General features: G+C 35.8%; 1 protein-coding gene across 1 annotated transcript; it reads right to left on the bottom strand.

Annotated features, from left to right (window-relative positions):
• Window positions 1–13,407: 13,407 nt before the first annotated feature.
• LOC107848446 (chaperonin-like RbcX protein 2, chloroplastic) lies at window positions 13,408–18,171 on the bottom strand. The gene is made up of 5 exons (XM_016693216.2): window positions 16,394–18,171; window positions 14,455–14,546; window positions 14,128–14,185; window positions 13,870–13,935; window positions 13,408–13,761 (listed from the first exon to the last, which is right to left on the bottom strand). The coding sequence occupies exons 1-5, from the start codon at window positions 16,685–16,687 to the stop codon at window positions 13,642–13,644; spliced, it is 630 nt and encodes a 209-aa protein (XP_016548702.1). The 5' UTR covers window positions 16,688–18,171; the 3' UTR covers window positions 13,408–13,641.
• Window positions 18,172–27,428: the final 9,257 nt, after the last annotated feature.

Here is a 27,428-nt window from a genome sequence, read left to right as displayed (position 1 = left end):
CTCCACTTTTATCTATTTGTATTTCTAAAAATTCTATCTGGTTTTTCATAATTTCGGCTTTCTTTTCACTTAAACTTATTCCCGATTTTTCTATTATATCTGTAAATTGTCCTAATAATTTTAAATGTTCTTCTTTAGTTTTTGCATATAATAATATATCATCTATGTATACTATACAATTAGGTAAGTGTTTAAAATAACTATCCATAAAATGTTGATATCTACCTGGGCATTTTTATATCCAAATGGTAATACATTCCATTCATAAAATCCTTGTGGTACTATAAAAGCGGTTAATTCCTTAGATTTTTCTTCTAACTTTAAATGGTAAAATCCTGATTTACAATCAAATTTACTAAAGTAGTTATATCCTTGTATTTTTCTTATTTTTAATATCTTGTTTGGTATTGGATAATTATATGTCATAGTTTTTGCATTTAAATTTTTATAACCAATAACCATTCTACTATTTCCTCTTTTTTGTTCACTATGTTTATTTATTATAAATGCTGGGCTATTGTGTTTACTATTGCTTTTTGTATATATTATTTTTCTAGTAATTCATCTATATGCATTTTAAATTCCTTTAAATTGTCAAAATTATATGTTAATGGTTTTTGAGTTATTATGCTATTTTTATCTATTAATTCAATTTTTGTAGTAGTTTTATGTTTTTTCCATCCTTTTAATGGATCTTCACTATATAATTGTTCTAATTTTTTCTTAATTATTTCTATCTTATTTACTGAAAATATAGTTATTTTCTTTTTATTTATTGAAAATACGACTAGTTCTATTGTGTCTTCGGTATTTTTTATATTTTCTAACTTTTGTGTAATTTTTTCACTTCCGTCTATACAATCAGTTTTCTTTCTTATTTTATTAATAACTCTTTTTTCTCTTATTTTTTGTTTACATGGTGTTGTAAACCACCAATCTGTTTTAGTTATTATATGTGGGTATAATTTATCTAAAAATAGCATTTCTAAAAGCATATCTTTTGATGCTAGTTCATAATTATAAATTTCTTCTATTATTATTATTTTATCCCATATTTGTATTTTTAGACTTTTAGCTTTATATGTAATTAAACTTACTTCATTATTAAATCCTTTGACTACTATTGGTGTTTTTAATTTATCTCATTTACTTTCTGGTAAACAGTTGTATCTACATAAGTTTGCTTCTTCTCCTGTATCTATCATAGGTGTATAATACCTATTATAATATTCTTCCACTATTATTTTTATAAGTACATATATTTTCATATCATGTTAAAGTTCTTTTTATGAATAATCTTTCTTTATTATATGTTATAGATAATTGTGTATGTTCTATATTGTATGATCCACCTTATTATATGATTGAGAGGTTTGAGTCCCCCATATTACATTACACGCACTGAGGCCCGACCAGGGGGTGAGAGTTGGGGCCCATATAGCCCATGTGTACTGTTATCTGACGGTTAAGCTACACAATCCAGGCTAAACTTTTAAAGTGCATGTTAATCCTTATTCCCTATCCCAACATGTTATATAAGTACATATGGATTTATTATGGACTATCTATAAAAATCCTACCAGAACCATTCAAAAGTTTATATACTGAATAAGTAGAGGTAGCTCCAACATTAATAAAATTGGAGAAAGGTAATATCTATTTTAAAGATATTCTTAATATGTATTTCATTATTTAATTCTCTATTCCGTGGATAATGAAATGGTCCATTTAAGTGAAACCAAATCTTAATAATTTTTCATGCCTCAAAAGAATATTTTGTACAACATTCTAGAATAAATTAAACTAGAAAACAACTGAAGGTCATATCCATGAACAAGTAATAATTGATTTGCCACAATCCAAACCAGGGCCTGACCGTAATGGGTATCTCAAGTCCGTCGAGGACCGGAGACCACTCCTTTACCTAGCCAAATAGAACACAATTCAGCTAGCAGCGGTTGAATTTCGAACATATAGTAAGATGATCTGAGTTCCGAACATATAACAAGATAGGCAACTCAGAAAATAAATTTCAGAATTTCAACAACATCCTAATCCACAGTAATCCACAAAGTTGTTACTATCCGAAAACAATGTAAGTCGGGACATGCTCCCGATGATATCCAAAAAAGACCATGAGAAATAGTCACCTCATATCCACTTAGGACTTTTGGTGACTCTGAGCAGTTTTAAGTCTATCCCTAGTCACCTTCACTTTCTTCATGGCTTGATGAACTAAGTCAGGACCAAACAATCTAGTCTCACCAACTTCGAACCACCCATTAGGAGAACGACATCTCCTACCATACAAAGCCTCAGACGGAGCCATTCAAATATTAGAATGGTAAGTGTTATTATACGCGAACTCGATGAGAGGCAAATAATCAACCCAACTACCACCAAAGTCAATCAAACCAGCCCTTAGCATATTTTTCAAAGTCTGAATAGTCTTCTCCGCTTGTCCATCCATTTGAGGATGGAAAGCAGTTCTAAAGTTCACCTTAGTTCCCAAACCCCTATAAAATGACCGCCAAAAGTACGATGAGAACTGCGTGACACGATCAAATATAATAGAAACAGGTGCACCATCCAACTTAATAATCTTCTAAATAAAAAGTTTAGCATAATACCCTGCAGAATAATTCGTCCTCACTGGAAAGAAGTGAGCGGATTTTGTCATTCTATCCACGATAACCCAAATCGAATCAAACTGACTTTGAGATAGCAAAAGTCCAGCAACAAAGTCCATGTTAATTACTTCCCACTTCCACATGGGCAACTCAATCTCTTGAGACAAACCACCAGGCCTCAAGTGCTCCACCTTCACTTATTGACAAACCATACACTTGGCTACAAAATTGTCCACATCCTTCTTCATGTTACTTCACCTATGGATCTCTTTCAAACAATGGTACATATTTATCGAACCAAGGTGGACAATGTACCTCGACTCATAGTCCTCAACCAAGATTTTTTCCCGTAATTCATCAATATCGGGAACACATGATCTACCTTGGTACCTCAGGATACCATCTCCACCAATCTCAAAAGCCATCACCATTTGCCGACCCACATCATTATTAATCTGCATCAAGATAGGATCCAAAAACTGCTTCTCTTTCACCTCAGCACCAAGAGATAACTTCACCACCTCTTGCACAATCATACCTCCATCATCAGAGTTTAAAAGACAAACCTAAGATTAGCCAAAAGATGAATATCCTTCACCAAACCTCACTTCTCTTTATCAACATGAGATAAGCTTTCCATAGACAAATTGCTAAGAGCATCAGCAATCATATTAGCTATACCTGGGTGATAATGGAGACTCATATCATAATCTTTGAGTAACTCGAGCCATTTTCTATGCCTGAGATTCAACTCCTTATGGGTGAAAACATATTGCAAGCTCGTATGATTTGAATATATGTTAACATAAACTCCATACAAGTAATGGGACCAATTATTCTAAGCAATAATTCCAAGTCATGGTCAGATAATTCTTCTCTTGCACCTTAAGCTTCCCAAAAGCATACGCCAAAACCTTACCACGCTGCTTGAATGCACAACCCAGTGCTACACGAGATGCATCACAATAAATAACAAAATTATCAGTACCCTCAAGTAAGGTCAAAATTGGAGCAGAAGTCAACTTATCCTTCAACTTCTCAAAAATACCCTCACAAGAATCGGACCACAGAAACTTCTACTTTTTCTGAGTCAACCTAGTCAATGGAGCAACGATCGAAGAGAAACTCTCCACAAACCTTCTATAAGATCTGAATATCAACTGAAGTCATGGGTCTAAGCCACTTCTTAACCTTCTCAACCTTCTGTGGATCTACTATGATCCCCTCACTAGAAATAACATGACCAAGGAAGGTTACAACATTCAACTAGAACTCACACTTTGAGAACTTAGCATACCAACGTTGATCCTTAACAGCCTATAACACTATACGGGGGTGATTTGCATGATCCTTCTCACTCTTAAAATACGTCAAGATATCATCAATAAACATAATAATGAACAAATCCAAAAACTGATGGAACACCTAGTTCATAAGATCCATAAATATCATCGGGGAATTAGTCAACCCAAAAGACATGACTATGAAATCATAGTGACCATACTGGGCATGAAAAGCAGCCTTAGGGATGTCCACCTCCTTAATCTTCAACTGATGATAACCTGACCAAAGATCAATCTTAGAGAAGTACTTAGCACCCTAAAGCTGGTTGAACAGGTCATCAATCCTAGAAAGAGTATTCTTATTATTCACAGTCACATTTTTCAACTGTCGATAGTCTATACACATTCAAACGGAACCATCCTTATTATGCATGAAAAGAATAGGAGCACTCCAACGAGAAACACTAGGGCGACTAAAACCCTTATTAAGAAGATCTTTCAATTTCTTCTTTAACTCTTTCAACTTGGTTGAAGCCATTCTATAAGGAGGGATAGAGATAGGATAGGTATCTGAAAGAAGGTCAATTCTAAAGTCTATTTCCCTACTGGGAGGAATACCAGAAAGATGATCAGGAAACTCATTAACAACAGAGACAAATTGCAAAGAAGGGCCCTCAGAATTAGAATTTTTAACCCAAACTCGATGATATAAACACCCCTTGGAAATCAATTTCTGGGCTCTAAGATAAGAAATAAACCTTTCCTTAGGCATTAGGGAACTCCTTTCCCACTTAATCACCAGTTCATTTAAAAATTAGAAACAGAATGGAGACAATTCGTCCCTAATATCATATTAAAATCTAACATATCCACTTCTGTCAAATCCACCAATGTCTTCCTACCACAGATAAATACCACACAACCTCTATAGACTCTTCTATCCATAGCAGAGTCACCCACTAGGGTAGAAATATAAAAGGGATCAAAAATATATTTGGGACCAAAACCAAAATGAATAGCCACAAAAGGGGTTACATAAGCAAGAGTAGACCCTAGATCAAGCAAACAATACACATCACGAGAAAAGAGTTATAACATATAAGTGACAATATCAGGAGAAACCTTAGATTCCTGACAGGTGGCAAGAGCGTACAAACGATTCTGACCGGTGCCAATACTAGAAGTAGCACTCTTTGGTGCTGGATTTGAAGACGTAGCAACAAAACCTTATTATCTCCAGTAGAGACATCGCCTGCAGAACAGTTGCTCTAAATATGGCCAGGCTGGCCACATCTGAAGCACTTATTTCTCCCCTCATTACAAAAACCATGATGCAACTATCCACAAAATCTACAAGGATTATATGATAGAGCTGATTGGGCCCTACTGGTCCAAGCTTGGGCACCATTGCCTTAAACGCATTGTTGCTCTAAAAATGACTTAGGATAAGGAACACTATCCGTAGAGTAAGAACTAGATTTTCCCCTCTTCTTCTTAGGCCAGTACCTTCCATCTCTACCACTATTCTACTGGCCTCAACCCCACTTAAAATATCTAAATTTCTTACTCTGTCTTTTCCCTATTTTGTCTTATTTCTTTTTTTCATCCTCAACCTACTAGATATACACCATAAGCCTAGAGATATCCATGATACTATTCAGCAACGCGACCTTGTACTCCAGCACCAAGTACAGTGATAAGCTTGAAGTAAATTTTCTCATCTTAGCCCTCATAAAAGACACCAACTCCGAGGCATAGAGAGACATCTGATGGAATTTCAAGGCGTACTCATTCACAGTCATTCTGCCTTGCTTCAAATTCACAAACTCCTTATCCCTCGCTTTCCTTAGCTCTTGAGGAAATAAGTGATCAAGAAAGGCACTCGAGAAGTCATCCCACATAGATAGCTCAACATTATCTTGTCTTAATTATTCCCACTCCTCATACCAGTGATATGCCACATCCTTTAACTGATATGCGTTGAACTCCACACCCTCAGAGTTTGAAGTATGCATCACTCAAAAAATCTTTTACATCTCATCTATAAACCTTTGAGGATCTTCCTCAACCTTAGAACCAGTGAAATTCAGACGACTCAACTTCATGAACTGACCAACCCTCGTGGCCTCAGAAGAAGGAGTAACAGGAGCAATACACTCAGACTGGTGCGACTGAGAGGCCACCAATTGAGTAAGAAAATGAATCGACTGGCAAAACTTAGCATTAGACACATCATCCTAAGGCATTGGGCTAGAATTACCATCTGCTCGAGGAGTACTAGTTGGGATCAGTTGAACTCCATGAGGGCAATTAGAAGTAGGGACCCTAGACCGGGTCTGCACACCATGAGCAGGATGAGTTTTGTCCACTTTGTCCTCAGGTAGGACATAGGAGTTTCCAAGAACATCAGATCTTCAAAGAGGCATGATCTGAATGCGAACAAATGGAATTAGAGGAGATTTCAATATTCCAGACTCTACAACCTGAAAGTAGAACACAAGGAAGGGAAACATTCCTAAATGCCTCGTAGCCTCTCCGTTATAAGTGTGACACACTACACACTCATAAAAGAGACTCTACCCGACACGAATTTGTGGACACCCAATTGACCATGAACCTAGGGCTCTTCTACCAACTTGTCATGACCCAAACTTGGGCTTGGCCATGATGGGTATCTCAAGTCTGTCGAGGACCGGAGACCACCCCATTTACCTAGCCAAATAGAACATAATTCAGCTAGCAGCAGATGAATTCTAAATATAAAACAAGATAAGCTGAGTTCTGAACATATAATAACATAGGCAACTCAGAAAAGAAATTTTAGAATTTCAACAACATCCCAATCCACAGTAATCCACAAAGCCTCTACTATCCGAAAATAATCTAAGTCAGGACATGCCCCCGACGATAGCTAAAAGAAACCATGAGAAATAGTTTATGACATAAAATAAATTGAGAAGTAATAGTCTTTTATAAGAAGGAGGCTCACCTCTTCAAGCTAAATCATGAATGATCTAAGATCGCCTATCACTATGTAGAAAAATAGAAGTATCTCTGATTCCTGCATCATATGGGGATACAACATCCAAAGATTGTTAGCGAGTTGAGCGCTAGCATGTAACTCAGGATAAGGATAAAATAATGCCAATTCAAAATTCAGTCCAACTCAACATACATGTTCACATACATACACACACACATATATATAAGATGCTGGGAAAGGGAACAAGGTTTAGCATGAAACTAAAGTATTAGCCGGGAATGTGTAGCTCAACCATCATAAATACACCTACAGGCTATATGGGTTCAGCTCTTCCTGTTGAAAGAGCTTCAATGTGTATTAGCCACATGAATCGAAGGTATCAAAGAAGACTAGGGAATGCCCCAACCCCATGTCAATCTAGAATACAATTATATGTATAAAGTGTGTTATATGCACATAGTCATCAAGACCAACCCTCACACCGACAAATGTGAGTTTCCAGTATCAGTTCCGTTGGGACTTCCACCTTCACGACTTAGCTACACAACCCCTTTTAGACTATATTAAAATAAGTTTCACATAGCCCATCCATTTAACCAATGAATTATCCATTAAGGCATATAATAGACATGATATACTCTTACTCTTGCAAACTTATAATTATGCCATCACAATTCCATTAGCATGGGGGAATACCTCGACCTTCTTTTGTTCATTAAATCAATGCAGGGGAATGCCATGACCCCTTTTGTTCATTAAAACAAATTTGGGGAATGCCTCGACCCCTTTTTAGTTTATCAAATCAACTCAGGGGATGCCACGACCCCTAAACTTTTAATTTTAAAATCAATGCATGGCTAACAAGGCCTTTAAGATCCATGTTATTAGTTTAACCATTTATACAATGGAATAGTATAGGTTAGTCAAATCATGTGACAAGCCATCTTTCAAAACCAATTACACAAGTGGGTTAGGGAAATACAATTACCATAATAAATTTTCAATCCAAAATCATCAATTTGGGGGAAATGTCTTGACCCCCCCCCCCTTTTCAATTTCCATACCTATGCACCCAATTAGTTCAAAAATCATTGATAAAGCATAAAACAATGGATATTAAATCATGGGAATCCAATTCGAGTAATATTTTTTCCAAAAACCTCAAACTCATATTCATAAACCATAATTAAATCACATGAGTAACAATTTAAACACATACTTTCAATAAAATAAACTTCAGGAAAGAGTAACATGCCTGAGATATCAAGAATTTATAAAGAGAAATCAGTCCTTGGACACTCTAATTGCCGATCTCTTGAAACCATAGGTGTTCTTGACTTAGGGATTTGAGAGAGAAAAGAGAATGTATTTGATTGTTAAAGTAATGGAAATAACCCTGTTTGAGTGTTTTATGGATGCGGCTCCTAAGTGGGGAAGGAGGGAAATGATAAGAATGCCCCCACTTAAAAGTGCAGAAAAAGTTGTCAATTTTCATTGGTCACCTTACCACTTGTGACGTCTGGCTACGAGTGGTCTCCACAAATCGTAGTCTGAGCGGTAGATCAAGGACCCCTTATTGTTGACCTTATGAGTCATACACTATGACTCGTGAGGTATCACTATGACACGTAGGGTCTTAGTCGTGTTCAAGGTAGGAACATCAGGAACCTTTACTAGTTTGGCTATGAGGAGCACTAAATGACTTATTTAGAGTCTTGACGACTCATTGAGTCTAGTCTTACTCAGAACAGACACCTTGGTCAACCTCACTGGTTACCTTATGATTGGGGTCCTACGACCCGTATGGTGACCTTATGACTTGAAAGATAAGTCGTAGTTAGGGCAATGAGTTTAAAAAATCAGGATTTTTTAGGACCAAAATCTGGGGTGTTACATGATTCTATTAAGATGGCCATTACAAAGTACAAAAAACAAAGAGATATGCACCAATACAACAAAAAAAAGTTATTAGTTCTTTCAAGAGTATTGCCAGATGATTTCAAATGAAAAGGGGGATAATATACGGGTTAGAAATAATTGCTTCATACATGGAGAAAGTAAAGAAAGATTTAATGAGAAATCTTGACATGGAAAATGTATCAAACGTTTCTATGTCATCTGCTGGTCACACCACAGACAATGAAAAGTACTGCTTAGCTGAAGAATAACAAAGCATCCAAAATAATGATGAAACTGATCTTGATGAGTACCTGAATTCAAAGAAACATTGGAAAAATCTTCCATGCAAACAAAAGACAAAGGCAAGGAAATAAAATAATGACAGACACCAGGCCCATATCATAAAATAATTTTGGGACAATGACATATTAAGTTAGCTATTATAAAGAATATTTTACATAATGTTTATAGAGAATCTTTTAAGAAGATGTAAGAAGTAAAGTAAGATAGTCAACATTGTTATGATGTATAGTAGTCTTATATTTTACTGTCTAGTTTTTAGTTTGTTGTTTACAAAAGAGAAACCTCAATATAAGGATCTCATTTTATGTATGTGGAGGCGGGTTTTTAGAAACCACCTCACTCTCTTCCATTTCCAGTGTAAAATATTCATCTATCAATAAAAGTCTAGTAGTTTATCGGAAGACACTGGTTTAAGCTCTTTATTTTTAAGGTACTTTAAATTTCTGTTCTTTATTTTATTTTCTTTACTTTAAGTTAGTCTAAATGATAGGCTAAATATTTTTGTATTGAACTATAACACACTATACTAATAATATAGACACTAAATCCATAATAAAAATCTTATCAACTAATGTTGCTAAGGTAGCTACTAATAATTTTGATTCAGGCTATATATCGGAGGTCCTATTAGAAAGCCCATTGAAGCCGAGGGTGGCATTTAGGTCTATGAGTACAACAACAACAACAACAACAACAACAACAACAACAACAACGCTTCAGTACATACTAATCTTCTATCCTAATACCGACCACCACATCCTTCTATCCAGAGTCATGTCATCGGTAAGCTGCAAGAGTGTCATATCTTGACCAATCATCTCTCCCCATTACTTCTCTGGCCTACCTTTGTCTTTCCTCAAATCCACCATATATGGTCAAACTCTCAAACCTTTTTTTAGGAACATATGTGCATCATATGTTCACATGCTTGAATCATCTCAATCTCGTCTTCCTCACTTTGTCGATCATGGGGTCACTTCCCATCTTATTTAGAATATCTGTGTTCCTAATTCTATCTCTCCTAATATATTCACACATTGTCTCAACTAAAAGAATTCAATGATTAAATATCAGGGCATCACTAATAGTTAAAATGTGACAAACTGAAGCTGTATTTTCTTAGTTAATTGTTAAGTAGGATATTTCTTATAGTCAATCTAGATTTTGGGTGTATAGGTCCTAAATAAATTTAAATATTGACTTTATTTTTAAATATTTTTTTCCGTAGAAGTTATAGTTATCCGTCATCAAATAAGGTGCAGACAAGGCATCTCTTACATGGTCAGCCTATTTTAAGCGGCTACATCAAGAATTGGGTTCAATTTAAGAGTTAGGTTCTAAATAAATTTAAATATTAATTTTTTAAATATTTTTTTCTAAAATTTTTAGAGTTACTACATCATCATATAGATATCAAAAATCATATTTTCAGCTTAAGTAACAGTAAAAGCCAACTCGCTAGCTGGATGATGATAGGCACTAACTAGAAAAAATTGAATGACTTCCAAAAACAAAACAAATGTAAATGACTTTAATGGACAATTAGAGTGACCATAATTGTGGGTGTTACTCTTCTCATCTCATATTAGTTGTCTATTTTCTCTTTTATATGCATATTAAGAAATTATAAATAAGAAGATAATTTTACTAATTCATTCCTTAAGAATTTCTTTAGAACTTTACAAACAAGTATTCACACTGTCAAAAAGAATTAATTATAATGGAAATATGAATTTTTTTAATTAATTCTCTCTTAATTTACTAAGTGGATCATTAATATGGGACAATAATCTTTAGTTAGATGGATAATTAAAATGGGACGGAGGAATATCTTCTTCATTCAATTTGGTATAAATCCCAGCTCACTATAAAATAGTACTCTAGAAAAAAACATACTTTATAAGTACAAGAAATAATAGGTAGTAAAAACTGACAGATTAAAGTAATACCAAACCCACCGGAACGAGTATTTGAGACCAATAGATTTGAATGATAAATCAACACTCTTTCGATCAACTGAACTCTTTGAGTATGATTGAGACTTTAGCAACCGATGAGGCTATTCTTCCCATCATTCTGTCACGCAGAGGTTGGCATTGTATTATCGATAACCTCATTGTACAAATTAAAGAGGCAGTCCTCAGGGGCGGAGCTAGCCTTTGGCATAGGGTTCACCGAACCCCCTTCGGCGAAAAGTTATACTATTTATACATCATTAAATTGAACACCTTCGATATCGAACCACCTTCGGCGAAAATTATGTTTTCTGTATATAAAATAGATATCGAACACCTTCGATTAATTTTTCTTCTGAACCCTCTTTGTGAAAATCCTAGCTCCGCCTCTAGCAGTCCTAAATATTTAAAGGTAACTCTAATTTAGCAAAGTCAAGTATACTATAAGAATAGCCTGCTGCTCATTTATGTTTACCCCTTCAAAGTAAACTGAACTTGATTACTTTAATTTGCAATATAGAAGCCTGAGAGAATGCCTTAAAGCAATCATAAAATAGTTGAACAGAGCCAACATCATACCTAAAGGCGAATTTCGGATTTCGAGGTTGTGGGTTCCATGTCACTTTTAACATTAAAGCTATTACTCAAAAAGGATAATTTTTATGGGTGTCCCACTGGAATTTGGCTTGTTAGTAAGAGATTTTTGAAGAAAAATTTCATTGAAACATTATCGAAGAACCTAATTTTTACGAATTCAGTTGGAAATCAGTTAATTTTTTGCTTTACGTTTTGCTATTTATACTGCCCCAAATAAGACAAATTTTTGTCGATTTTATAGACTTTGGGTTTGATTATTTATCTTTTCAATTTGTATAGACAAATAGATCAAATAGTAAAAATATGATTATTATTATAAATACTATCGAAAACAACCTTTCTATTTCTCCGGAGGAAGTGTCTGGACTGCATACATTTTGTTCTCCCCAGACCCCACTATGTGAGAATATACTGGATTTGTTGTCGTCGTCGTTGTTGTTGTTGTTATTACTATAAATTGTGTAAACAAGAGTTAAATTCAACTTACTAGTCAACGTAAAAGTACAAAATAGTTGTCGACATTCAATGGATATTTTCAATTCTATTGTTAAGAAATTATAACATCAAGCCAAGCATCATTATTATGATTTACGAGGAGAGGTTAACTATAAATTTGAAGGAAGAAGGATCTTCAATTATGTTCTCCACTTAGATTAAAAATTCTTAAACAAAAATTACCCAAAAAAGAATGTCAAACAAAGGTTAAGTGAAGAGGAAATTTTTTTATAGAAAATACAATAACGAACAAAAAGTAACAAAATACTGCTGGCATAGTGTGTTTGTCACTGGCACTACTTCCTCAACTGCTGCACTACCAGGTGGGACTTAAATAATACACCGATTTTATTCAATATATATATATACACACACAATTTTTCGATCGAAGTTTGCGGGTGCCATGCCACCCGTGAACCCCTATAGATCCATGCCTACTAACAATAAGTAATAAATCATCTGCAAAAAACACAACTTAATAATGTTGAGCTTCGTACATCTAGGATGAAAATTAAAAGCAGGTTATCTTCTAAATTTCTTCAAAATTCTAGCGAAGTACTTTATTGCAAGAAGAAAAGAAAATAGATAGAAATGGGGAGATTCCCCGTCTTAGGCCTTGTTTACTCATGAAATTTATGTCCATTGCTTTTATTTTTGTAATGACATCATTGGTATGATTTTATAATTTTCTATCCTTTACATTCGCCAATCAGTTTTTTTTTTTAAAATGTTTTTATTACATAGAGTAGGGAAAGGGGAAATGCAGGCCGGAATTACAATGTAGGGAATTAATTAAACCCTCACCAAAAAAGGATCTTACTCTTCAACAATTACGTCGACGCATGTGACTGTGTCCCTCCTATTTATTTCTTTTTTCAGTCTCTTCTGTTGTAGTGATCTAAAAGAATTAAGATGCGGCCAACTAAAAGTGTTCATGGTATACTAAGATTTTTAAAACTTTGATCAGTATTTTTTATTTTTAAAATATTATACTATTACGATACCAAATTAATTTGATATTTATGCAATACAGTAAGCTGATAATTACGATTTGTTCAACTTCAACTTGCATGCCGTGAATAATTATGACTTGGACTATGGCGAGAACTCTTTTCACGCTCGAAATGAATGGAAATTGTCCAGCAAATGGCCAGAAATGACACAGTTGACTTGGGTTAGTAACACACTGGAACACTGCAAAACAGTGTAGCTTCAGTACATCTATTTCTCCAAATTACCAATCAGCTACACACACACGGAGAGGAGAGAGAACAATATATGTGATCAGATAAAGAAACTGTTGTTTCTAAGACATTGAGCTGATACATTTTTTTTTCTATAACATACTGAATACAAAGCCTTTTATATACAATTTAAGTACAAGAACCTCCATTTTCTGGGAAGCATACAATATCAACACTACTGGGAATTTCAGTGAAACAGAATTTGAAAGAGAAAAATGAAGTGAAATCAACAGCATGCAATGGCCAATGAATTTATTTCGCCCCCATGTTCGTGTCATCAGATGGCCAAATCACGGTCTCCATGAGTCGCTCACGCATCACTTCCACATTTTGATCAGATATTCGGTTGTATATCTCTTCGTGATCACATTTCTAGCAGCAAAAATAGGAAGAAGATAAATGTATAACCATCCCATGTCCAACACGGCTAAATACGTTCACAATGTTTTGAAGTGAAAAAACCAAAAATTTGATTCATACTTTTATCCATTTCGCATATAGACTGAGACGTGTTGTCATCACCTTTTCAGCGAGTTCTTGCTTCTCCTGTCAAGAATATGGTGAAAAGGTGTTAATAATTATATTTTTTTCTTGTGAGAGGGATTTCTCCTCTTTTTGCTATTGTTTATTCCAGAGCTCAGAGATGGTCCATCCAAAGATGTGATCTCCGAGTTTGCATTAGATTATGACTCGTTTTATATACGTAAATGGAGGTCATGATTTTATTATAAGACTTACCTTTGCAAGATCACGAATGAAACGTTTTCCATCGTTAGGCTTATTTTCTGTAACATAACTGTTGAATAATAGATAGTCAGGAAATAAAGTGAACAAGCTCAAACGAATGACATTAGTACTTGCAGTAACTACTGCTCCCTTTAGCAGTACAATATCAAGACTAAGCGACATCACTCTAGATTTAAGGCATTTGTGTTTGATAATATGATAACCAGCACTAGTGTCAGCCTGTTAATCTAAAAGCCAATCAATAATGTTACAATAAACCATAAGGCAAAATCTTAAACATAGAAGATTTTAAAAATTGAAAGGAAAGCATGTACTTACTCATTGAACCATTGATACTGTGGAGGGTTCATTTCATTAAGCTGGTTCAAAATAGTCCTCACCGCTTTATATGTGAAGTAGTTAAGAATTTGCTGCAGAAGAAATGCAAGTTTTTCAGATATTGCTAAGCAACAAAGTATGAGAGCAAATAAATGAATATATTAGAATCAATGAATGAAAATATCCTTCGAACTTGGATTACATTTCATATTCCTTATGCCATAGAATATTTGAAAAGTAACAAAACTTTTGGTAGTTAAATGAATAAATCTTAAAAAATTATGCACAACCATTGGAGTGCTATAATAAGTATAGCAGACTAATGAAGTCTACCATTCAACCAAGTTACAAATCAAGTAGATTGGATGTCCTTTACTTTTCATGTTTTCAAATATGACAACACTAGAAAGTTCATTGCATAATCATCAATGTTGTTTTCAGCATGACCTATACCGATGCTTTAACTGCTCTAGAACGAGGAATTCAAATAGAAAGAAATTCAGAAAGTAATAGCACTTAAACTAACAGCGGCATCTGTCTAAGATGAATAAACAATTTGGGATTTTGTCCTCACAAAATTGATGCATGCGTAGCATGCCATTTAGAGGAGAAGAGTCAAAAGAGTTTATCATCACATGACAGAGCAATAATCCACCTAAAGGAAAGTAAACAGTAATTTTCCCACTTAGGTTGGTACGGAGGAAAACATTTTCCGAAAATGTTTTCTCATTTCCCATGTTTGGTTGGATAAAATTTTTGGTTCCTCACAAATGAGAAAAACGACTTCCTTAATGGAAGTAGGAAAAACAAGTTCTATAAGTGACATTCTATGTTTATTGTATCCTCCCACCCAACTCCCCTACCCCTTGATCATCCGCCCTCCTACCCCCCTCCCCACACCACCCCCAAGGCCCCCACCTCACCCCCTCCATAGTGTTTTACTATATTAGATATAAATGCCGTTGAGATGATATTTTTTTTAGCTTACTTACCAAAAACTAGAAAATAAGTAAGAAACCAACTTGTTTTCTAAGAAAACATTTTCCATGAAAAGTGTTTTCCTTCATACCGAATAGACACGTAAATTTACTACTCCTTTCCCATCTTGGAATCCACAGGCGTACCTAAGGTCAATTTCGGGGTGCTCCGACACCCGTTAAATCCAACGCAGACTAGATATAATTATATTAAAAATATATTAAAATTGGTATAAGACATAAAAAGCAACCAGTAAACCAAGAAAATAGAAGGGTGCTTTAGTTTCTAGGCGAAACTTTGAAGCTTTGAGCATCAATATGTGTGTTTAGATCTCCCAAGCACCCACGACCCCTAAATCCTGGGTCCGCCACTGTTGGAATCAATAATGGTAGTACTGAACTTCTAAATTTCCTAGCTACAAGTACAACCCATGTGTAGTCTCAACATTAAGATCATATTTGTGCTTGTTTCACCAAGAGCGTGTGTAAACACAATGTGTACCATTGAGGGAAGAGGGAAACAAATATAACTCCAGTTTGAGTTTAATTGTATGACTATCTTATCAACTTAACCCGTTAGAGAAAGCACACTTTTAATTACTTAATTGCATGATATCTCAACATTAATTGCAAGTAGATTCTCAACAAATAGTGACCAATCAACAACAACAACATACCTAGTGTAAACCCTCAAGTGGAGATTGGGGAGGCTGGTGCGTACGCAGACTTACCCCTGCCTTGTGAAGGTAGTAGGGGTAGAGGTTGTTTCCTATAGACCTCAGCTCAAGTAACTCATATAAAAAACCTAAGTATGTAAAGAAAATACAGTAGTAAAAGAAACCATACTAACAACGATTGGTGACCAATCACACATACAATTTACAAGAATAATGTTAACAAATATGCAAAACAACAAGCCTCAATCTCAAACAAATAGGAGACAACTAAATGAATCCTCTTACCGTTTTAATGTCACTAAAGCTTTCTTCATACTGCCCACCTAAATCACTGACAATCCTAAGATTCTTCGAACCCTTTGTCTGCTTCTTGTAATTATTACCCTTCGAACATTTCGCTGAAAACCTCAAATCTACAAAAGAAGTGCTCAATTCCATTGTTCCCAATCTTGGCAATTGCTTCCTACCAAAAGAATCCCCAATACCCAAATTGCATGTAGGCAGAGCATCCAAAAATAAACAAGGACTAGAATGGGAATCCACCATAGATGAACCCACAACAGACAAAGCCCCCACCATTTCAAGATTCAGAAGCAAAATATCAAGAAAATAAGAGATACCCAAATGAAAACAAGAGGAAAACTGAAATGGGGTTCCAAGAAAACTGGATATTGACAGTGAAATTCACAGGTCCATGCCCCTTATACGCAGAGACAAGCTAGGTAAGAAATTTCAAGAAGTTGGTATTTTCTTTAGGACAAGTAAAAGGAAAGAGAAAGTGTTGAAAGAAAAAACAGTTCTTGAAAATGTTTATCAGAATTGTGATTATTTTTGAGGTGGAAAATATTCCAACCACATAAGGGTGATGAAGAGGATTCAAAGAAAAGGTGTGTGTAGCTTTCTTGGTTCAGCTTCCTTGATTCCCTACACACACTTGGACGGTTTGGTTCCAACTATTGGTAGGCCGTTATTAACTAACGTGTTCAACTTTTTTATGTTTTCTGACTTGGGGCATGTTACTTGTGGGGAAAGTAGAAATGTAAGTGCACGTTTGACATAAGCTCGGATTATGTATTTGTTAGCTTTTATATTAACTTGCAAGTAGTTTGAGCATACGGATCAAGTAAATAGTTTTTTCAAACGCTTTATAAATAATTTTATCTGCCTAAAAATTAGAGAAATAACTTGCAAATAGATCAAAAAAATCAACTTGCAGGTTGATCAATCAGACAACTTTCTTAAACTTGCGATCAAGTAGATAATTTGTCAACAATTTTTTGAAAGACTGAACAGTTTATTATTTGGATATTAGTTCGAAGGTAAATAATATATCATCTTTCTCTTAGTATTTGCTTTGTTTTACTTTTTCGTAAGTCTTATTTTATAACATGTTATCAACACAACGTTATGTCATTTTGAGCAAAATTTTAAAAAGATCAAAGGTACATTTTTTCCTTTCTATTATCATGACAAATCTTGGATACATGGAAAAAAAGCTACCTATATGGTGCTAGACATTACTAAAAAAAAAAATGGAAAATTAACTTTAAGAAACCAACATTCGAATGTCAATTTTTTTAAGAAAACGGACATAAATGCTTAAGTTGGAAAAATTTTGGTTGCAAATTCTAAACGTCCACAGGAGGTCAGCAAAACCGTCCAACAGTGGACCATTTTATTTTAAGGGTAAAATAAATTTCAATTACAATTCTTTTCTTTCTATATCATGACAAATCTTAATGAACTTGAATTTGTAATTCCAGACATAAAACAAACTAGATGTTAGATGCTGAAATTCATTTTGATGCAGTTGATCTGTCAAGTATCATCAAAGATAAATGTTAGGCATCAAATTAAAATTGTGTCAGATGTCACAGACTTAGTCTTCTACTAAGCACACGTATGACACTTGACAACTCACTTAAGTTCTTGCACCACTTGCCAATGATCTTGCTATGCCAAGTCAGTCTAAGACACTAGGAATCGCTAAAAAAATGGTAGAAAGAACACCAAAGAATTGCTCTGAAGATGTGTATTACAAAGAGCTTGGATTATTTATTTGTGATTTTATAAATGGACGCCTCTCTATTTATACTACTCTTTTAGGGGGCTAAAATGTAAATATAAATTACATACAAGTCCCAATTCTAGAAATTTCTACACAACTAGAATGTTCAAAGGATCTTCCACACAATTCCATAGAATTCTAAGGTCTTCCAATGAGATTCTCTTTATGTCTGTAAAATGTTCGACCAATGACTAATCTCTTTCTCATGTAAGCCTTCCACATGGACAGCTTTATGCCACTTGATACCTAAGTGGCGTGATGACGTGATGGGCCATCATATGTTGCAATGATCGCGGCGTACTAAATTACATAAACTCCCAGATCTTATCTTTGGATTACTACTAGTCTTCATATCTTTCTCTAGCGATTGTCCCTTCTAATGGATGTGGAACATGATAGTGTCATTTTGTTCTTGTCTTCCTCAATACTTGTATTGGTTTTCATGAACGATGGCACTCCCTTCATGAGCCTTTTACTATCAGCATAGTTGAAAGTTATGCTTGGCTTAGTTTGGGCAGCACAATTACTATAGGCAACATATATACTCCTTCTTATTACATTATGCAAAGACAATGTAGGTAGGAATCGATCAAAGTACAACAATTTCAAAAAAACTCTTGCCCTAGAACATTATCAAAGATAGCCATCATTGTATGGTAAAGTTTATCGTACCTTTTCAGTTGCCTAATTTCACACAGACACCATTGACAACACCATGGGCATTTTGAGGCTCAGCGTCCACGATCTTGATTGATGAGTTCATTAGAGTGAGTTTTAACTCTAGTCTCTTTGTTGCAGCCTTGGACATAAAATTATGAATAGTTATAGTGTCCATCAGTGCATGAGCGGGCTTGTTGTTGATCTTTAGGTCTGTATAGTAATTTCTATTCTCGTTGGTCTGACTAGTTGATTTTGTGATGGATTAGAATAGTCCAAATGCACCCAATTAAGTTTTGACCAAACTTTCTCCTGGAATATGCTCTTTCTGCTCACGCACTATAGTGCTAAGACTAGTCAGGACTCCCCTTGAAGTTATGTGGCCCTCTGCATATGTAGCATCTCTTTTTGACGTAGTTCTGATGACCAATTGACTTTTTGGTCTCAAACTATTGGATATCTTGAATCTTGTGGTGTAGTTGATGTTGCCATGACCCAAAAACTAGGTTATATGGCACTTGTCGTGGCCTATCCATGACAAGTAAGTCGATCACCCAAACTAATAAGATAATATAGATATTAATAAGAATAAGAGTAATGCAATACTTCTTGAAGAAAGTCCAACCAATACCAGTATAATAATAGTAAAAACTAAAATGAATGCCATAATAAATCTAAGAAGCGGTGTCATAAGTCAAGAGAATCTAATACAATCCAGAAAAGTATTGAAAATACATTTCTGTCTCCAAAAGTAAGTAAAGACATAAAGAAAATAATATGACATTCAAAATTCAACCCCAAACTCGAGCACATCGGTACCTCAAAGATCTACCCAATCTCGCACGAACGCAAATGTCGTGTGTTATATTCGGACCTGGATTTGCACCAAAAAGGCACAATAGAGATTAGTACGGGTCCACTTGTACTCATTAGGTATCATAGGCAGACTGAGAAAAATAGAAAATAAGATAAGTAAGATATACTATGAGCACATTACATGTAAGCAGAAAAGTCCCAAATTGTAGCCCACACCATCTCCACTGACAGTTCAATATATGAATACACAAAAATAGAAACAACACTGATATACCTATAAAAGCACACAGATCTAAGCATAAGTCAAGTAAACTAAGGAAAAACGCACAAAATGCATATGTAATGCAATACAATGCAATGTGGATGGGATGAATGATAAAAGCCATCGCACAACTTTCTGTATATACCATCGAGATCTCAGCTACCAGGTAGGACCCATGGGGGGTTCACAATCCATATACTGTTTGTCATATCTCAATCTCAATCTCAAGCCAACCTTGCCGATAAATGACCTCGACCAAGGATTTTTAAAATATCATAACCATCCTTCTCAACAAATGACCTCGGTCAAGGGTTTTCAAAATATCATAACTAACCTTGCCGACACATGACCTCAGTCATGGATTTTTGTGAGTCATTTTTTTTTCAAAATAGTGTTTTCTAGTGGTATCATTATTTCATGAATGTCCATGTATAAATTGAGGATGTAATGCTCTCAATCAACTCAAATGATGATATACAATCCATCCAACATGGAATATATATACAAGTGAGCCCAGAAATCAACTCAATATTTTTATAATTCATGATTATCAACTCCAATTAGGCAGCATCAGAGTAAATATACATGTAAGATATCATTAATATTGTATCAACTCTTAACTCGGGTATTTTATCAAGATAAAAGCAACCAATGCTCAATTAAGGCCTAATTTAGCAAAATAAGCCCCTACACATACATTTTATGTAGAATAAAGGTATTTTGATGCACAATAAGGCCAATGATGTCTAATAAATCCCCTACGCAGGCAACGCATAATATCAGGTATCACAAATCAAATAATAGAATATAAGCCCCCACACGGGCATACAACAATAAAATAATCTCAAAAATATAAACCCTATAGTTGTTTTCTCTAACCCATAGCATGCTTTATGTAAGACCCCGTAAAACCCTAAAGCTTAATTCAGTCCTTTAAGCTTGTCAAGGGGTCCCATACTTAGAAAATTCTAGCTAGGTTCCCAGGCTTAGCCTATTATTGACCTTCAAAAGTTGGTAATCTTATTTTGCCACCTTAACTCCCTTTAATAGTCCATATTTTTATTAATTCATAATCAGGAAGGTCAATAGGTGTTCCTGAATAAGTTTCATATTTTTTGGAACACGTTTAGATCATGTTTGGAGTCCCAAAATAGTGGACCAACGCGATCATGGAGCGTTGCATCGCCAATTGCGTTGGTCAACATTTGTGCAGGCTGCTAGAGCCAAAACTTCTGAGACTCGATGCGATCATGGCGCGATGCGTCGAGTATCGCGTCGCAGCCATCAACGCACTGCATCACTTGTAGCGTCGGCACTCAGTTTTTAGTCATTAAATTACCGCGTCCTCAAGGGCAAAAGGGTCAATTTCCCACCCCTATATAGGTTTAAATCACGGGATTAAGCCCCAATTCAACCTAAATACACTTATCTCTCTCAAAATCCATCAAGAACAAGCCTAGGGTTTTAAATTGGGGATTCAATTTTAAGAAAATTCCACCATCAATCTTCATCGAATCACGAACTAAGGTATGCATAGTGTTGATTTATGGATTTTTTTCATCCATAAAGCTCAAGAACCCTATTTCAAATTTTAAATCATGATGTTTATGTTGTGGGTTGTTTTGTAACCATGTTTATCTTATTGTACGATTCCCAAGTTGGAATCTTTATGTGTTTTCATGAAACTACGTTAGCATGCAAGTTGAAATCCATGATCTAAGATATTTATGACATGCAATTTGATGATTACACCTATGCCCTAAGTTGTTCATGTACGGTGTTTGATAAAATGCCTAAGAGGACAGAAATTGTGTATTATAGCTCAATTGTGACCTATATGATAAATGTATATTTTACCCTTATGTTCAAATGACTCCCATGTTATTGTGCTGTAATATAGATGTTTGTTGGAATGCTCATGATGTTAAAGTATGAAATTATGACATTAATTATATGCATTTCTACTATGTATAAGATTATGATAACCATGTGCTTCATGAAATCCCCAACTTATTGTGTGATGAATTATTGATATTGGTCATGTGTTCAAGAAGTGTCAAGTCTTGTCAATTTTATGCTATCGAGTCCTAGGGGTACTTGTACCCGACAATTTGGCTGTATGCCTAGAGCCAGTGTTATGTTTTCAAGATACTCTCAGTCAAGTCAGGATTAGTAGAACTCAGTTAGTTATGTGACTCAGGAAAATCTAGTAAATTCAGTATCTGTCCAGTAATGTCAGTACTCTCAGTCAGTCATCAGATCTCAGTAGTATTCTATCAGTCAACAAAACTCAATGAACTCAGTCTAGTTTAGTTCAGTTAATAATGTTCAGTGTCTATTCAGATGGGAGTAGGAATTAGCACCGAGTGAATCCAAGGATGAGGAAATATACTGACAGTTGAGGTGTGATCCTTAGAAGCAAGCCTTGCATTCCAGAACTATGTAGCCAGCATAGGTTGAGACATCAACACTGGCAGATGAGGGTTGATAAGGTAGATAAACACTGTCAGATGAGGGTCCTACTATTTACTTTCGGGGACACTGTCAGATGAGGGTCACCCACAGCTTATCCTTACTAGTGGCGCAGTATTGACACCCTTCTAATTGGGGTTACAGATTGGACCCCAACTCAGCTATAATAGCTTATTAGGGGTATATCGGTTAGATGGCTACTTCCCACAGCTACAGTCTCAGTCTCAATCTCAGTAAAAGAACTTAGATAGTTTTTCAGAATCCAGGACTGTCAGATACAGTCAACTCAAAATAGTACAGAACTCAGGTAGTTCCATCAGAACCTAGACTGTCAGATACAGTTGCTCAGTATTAGTTATATCCATTATCAGTGACTCATGTTATCAATAATCAGACTCAGTAGTAGTGCCATCACGAATTCAGTCACAGTCACTTATTCATGCATGTATTCTTACGTTTATGTTATACAGTCAGTTAGCATTGTTTATACATTTGAACCCTTTGCATTTAGCCTACCTCACATGCATACTAGTACATTCCATCGTATTAACATATTTGTGCTATGGTTTTTTATTCTATACCATAGGTTTAGAAGCACGAGCTCCAAAGCATCAGTAGCATTCCAGTTTTAGTAGTCAGAGTTAGCAGTGAGTCCTCATCCTTCGATGATAGGATCATTACTTTATTTCTTCATTACTTAGTTTATTTCAGTAGTTAGAGTTAGTTGGGGACATGTCCCATCAACTTTTTATTCAGATAGTTTAGAAGTTTTCAGACTACAGTGTTTTTAGACTAGATACTTTAAGACATTATTTCAATTTTGGTATTATCGTACCACATTATTTTTATATGGTTTTATTAGATTTTTATTAGTTTTGAACCTTATGGCATGATTCAGCCTACTATTTCTATATTTCTACAGTATATTATGCAGTTTTCAGGTACAGATATCAGTCATGGGTTAGCTTGTGGTCCTTCGAGTCATGAGCACCGTGTAGCATTCCGAGTACTAGATTCGGGGAATTACAAACTTAGTATCAGAGCCTAAGGTTCAATAGAGTCCTAGAAAGTCTAAAAGCCACATCTAGTAGAGTCTTATACATGGGTGTGTTGTGCGACACATTTATATGAAGGAAGCTGAGATGTTTTAGGAACAGTTTCCCTTTTTTCAATATTCATGTCATGCCAGTGAGCATGAGCTCAAATTTAACTCTTAGTCTAATCTGTTTTTCCCTTTCTTCTATAGAACATTCCTCCCAAAAGAATAAATAAAAATCAGTCAGCCCCACATCCCGTTTAAGAAGATCTCTTGGACGAACATGTTTTTCATGTAGAGTTTAGAGTTGTATTCACCACTCTTGCTAATTTAGTTGCTTCTCAAAATGAACGGACAGATGTCGTTCCAGCCAACCCAGTGGCCAATTCAGCTGCATCCAGGATTTGGGACTTCACCCAAATGAATCCTCCATCCTTTTTCAGGTCTAAGCCAAAAGAAGATCCTCAAAAGTTCCTAGACCAGGTTCAGAAGGTTACAGACATCATGGGGGTTAATTCTAGTGAGAGTGCTAAGCTATCTACATATCAGTTGTAAGATGTTTCTCATACTTGGTTCAAATAGTGGAAGTCAAAGAGGTCAGTTGAGCAGGGCCTATTGAGTGAGAGGAATTGGCCACTGCCTTCTTAGACAGATTCTTTTCCTAGAGCTGAGAGAAGCTAAGGTGTTAGATTTTATCAACCTCAGACAGGAAAACATGATGGTGAAAGACTATTCCCTTATGTTTACTCAATTAGCCAGATATGCTCCTCATGTTGTTGCAGATAGCAGGGCCAAGATGAGTAAGTTTGTTTCTGAGGTGAATAACAGTGTGGTCAATAAGTGCAGGTTCATGATGTTGAACAGTGACATGAACATAGCCAGGCTTATGACCCATGCTCAACAGATAAAAGAGAAAAAGATTAAGATGAGAGAGAAGTAGAATAAAAGAGCAAAGATAGGTAGTTTCAACTTTGCTCAGCCTAAGTCAGAGAGAGAAAACTATTCTTAGTTCTATCCTAAGTCATCCATTATAACTCCTTCTTTGGCTAGTACCCCAGCTTCTAAGTTCAGGGATGGTAATAGAGATATAGCGCTAGGCTTTAAGTCTAAGGGGCAGTGTCAGCAATGCCCGAACTAATCCCCTTTATTAGACTTGTGGTAAGAACTACAAGGGTACTTGTAGAGCTGGCAGTGTTGTCTGTTTGAGATGTGGCAAGCCAGGCCACAGAGTCAGATATTGTCCCTATTCAGGTTATCAGGGTCAGTAGAACCGTTTCTCAGCCCAGTCCGGTCGCCCAAATCAGTAAGGTGCCACTTCCAGTAATACTAATGGGAAACACCCAAATAGAATTTATGCTCTCCAGTCCTGGCAAGATCAGGAAAATTCTCTTGATATGGTTAATGGTACGCTATAGTTCTTTCACGTGCATGTTTATACTTTGCTAGATCCAGGAGCTTCTTTATCTTTTGTTACTCCTTATATAGTAGTTGATTTCAGAGTCAGTCCCAAAATTCTAGTAGAGCCCTTCTCATTATCTACCCCAGTGGGTAAAACTATCATAGCCTGACGGGTATACAGGAACTGCCCGATTATGATATTTCAAAAAGTCACTTAACAGACTTAGTCGAATTAGAGATGTCTAATTTTGATGTCATTCTTGGCATGGATTGGCTTTATTCCTGCTATCCCACAGTCGACTGCAGAAACAGAATAGTCCAGTTCTAGTTTCCAAATGAACCTGTCCTAGAGTGGAGGGGTAGTACTTTAGCTTTTAAAGGTCAGCTTATTTCCTACCTCCGAACATGAAAAATGATATCTAAGGGATGTGTCTATCATCTTGTTCATGTTAAGGATTCTAGTTCCAAAATTCTAAGTCTTGAACCAGTCCTAGTCATGAGTGAATATTCAGATATCTTTCTCGAAGATCTTCCAGGAATTTCTCCTAAAAGGGAAATAAACTTCAGCATTGATCTTTTTCCAGATACTCAGCCTATATCTATTTTGCCCTACAGAATGGTACCAGTAGAACTCAGAGAATTGAAAGAGAAGTTGAAAGATCTCTTAGATAAGGGATTCATCAGACCCAGTGTGTCCTCGTAAGGCGCACCAGTCTTATTTATGCTAAAGAAAAAATAGTTCTCTCAGAATGTGCATTGATTACTATCAACTCAATAAAGTCACGATCAAGAATAAGTATCCACTTCCCAGGATCGATGATTTGTTTGAACAACTTTACGGTGCCAGTTATTTCTCTAATATAGACGTCAGATTAGGCTATCATCAGCTCAGAGTCAGAGAATGTGACATTTCAAAAATAGCTTTCCATACTCGGTATGGTCACTTTGAATTCCTAGTCATGTCCTTTGATCTTACCAATGCCTCAGCAACTTTAATGGACTTGATGAATAGTGTATTCAAGCAGTACTTAGATATGTTCGTCATAGTCTTCAGAGATGATATCCCCGTCTATTCCCGCAGTGATCATGATTATGCAGAATATCTCAGAACATTACTTTAGACTCTCAGAGATCATCAGCTGTTCACCAAATTCAATAAGTGTGAGTTTTGGCTAAGGCCAGTAGCATTCTTTGGTCATATTATTTCCGGTGATGGCATTAGAGTTGATCCTCAAAAGACTGAAGTAGTAAGAAACTGGCCTCGCTCTGTCTTTCCATCAGATATCAGGAGTTTCTTGGGTCTAGCTGGCTATTACAGATGGTTTGTTGAGGGATTTTCATCTATAGCATTCCCTATGTATAGATTTACTCAGAAAAAAGTCAAGTTTCAATGGTTAGATCCGTGCGAGAAGAGTTTTTAGGAGTTGAAGACTTGACTTACCTCATCTCCAGTTCTAGCGTTACCAGATAGTCCAGATGGGTTCTTAGTATATTGTGATACATCTAGAGTAGGTTTGGGTTGTATCCTCAGGTAGTATGGTAAGGTCATAGCCTACACCTTCAGGCAGCTTAAATCCCATGAGAAGAATTATCCTACTCATGATCTTGAATTAACAGCTGTAGTTTTTGCCTTAAAGATTTAGAGGCATTATCTATACAGAGTTGATGTAGATGTCTTCATAGATCATAAGAGCCTTCAGTATGTATTCTCTCATAAAGATCTCAACCTTCATCAGAGAAAGTAGTTAGAGCTCTTGAAATATTACGACATGAGTGTCCTTTATCACCCAGGCAAAGTCAATGTAGTGGTTGATGCTCTCAGTAGACTGTCTATGGGTAGTGTTGCACATCTTAAGGACAGTAAGAAGAAGTTAGCTTAGAAAGTTCATCATCTTACTAGACTAGGTGTTCATTTGGTTGATTCTTCAGAGGGTAGTATATGGGTTTAGAATAATTTAGAATCATCTCTAGTTTCCGAGGTGAAATAAAAATATGATAGAGATCCCAGTCTAGTCAGGTTGAAAGAGTCCGTCAAGGATCAGAAAGTAGAGGTTTTCTCCCAAGGGGGAGATGGTGTATTGCATTGTCAGGGTCGTCTGTGTTTCTAGTGCAGATGACTTGAGGTAATGAATTACTACAGAAGCGCATGGGGCACATTACTCTATTCATCCAGGGGCCAAAAGATGTACCGCGACTTGTGGGAGATCTATTGGTTGAGTGAGATGAAGTGAGATATTGTAGAGTTTATCGCTAAGTGCTCTACATGTCAGCAAGTTAATATAGAGCATCAGAAGCCTAGTGGGTCCATGCAAGAGTTCAATATTCCTACTTGGAAGTGGGAAGAAGTGAACATGGACTTTGTGATGGGTTTACCTCGTACTCATCTCCAGCATGATTCAGTATGGGTCATTGTAGACAGGATGACCAAGTCAACTTATTTCCTTCCAGTCCATACCTCTTATTCAACTGAGGATTACACCAAACTCTATATAAGAGAGTTGTCAGATTGCACGGTGTTTCATTATTTATTATCGCAGACAGAGGTACCCAGTTCACCTCTCATTTCTAGAAAGCATTCCAAAAGGGTCTTGGTACCCAAGTTTATCTCAAT

The sequence above is a fragment of the Capsicum annuum genome, chromosome 11, assembly GCF_002878395.1.
Source record: "Capsicum annuum cultivar UCD-10X-F1 chromosome 11, UCD10Xv1.1, whole genome shotgun sequence".
Classification (NCBI taxonomy): domain Eukaryota; kingdom Viridiplantae; phylum Streptophyta; class Magnoliopsida; order Solanales; family Solanaceae; genus Capsicum; species Capsicum annuum.
Note: the sequence above shows the minus strand (reverse complement) of the source record. Positions and strands in the feature narration are given on the sequence as shown.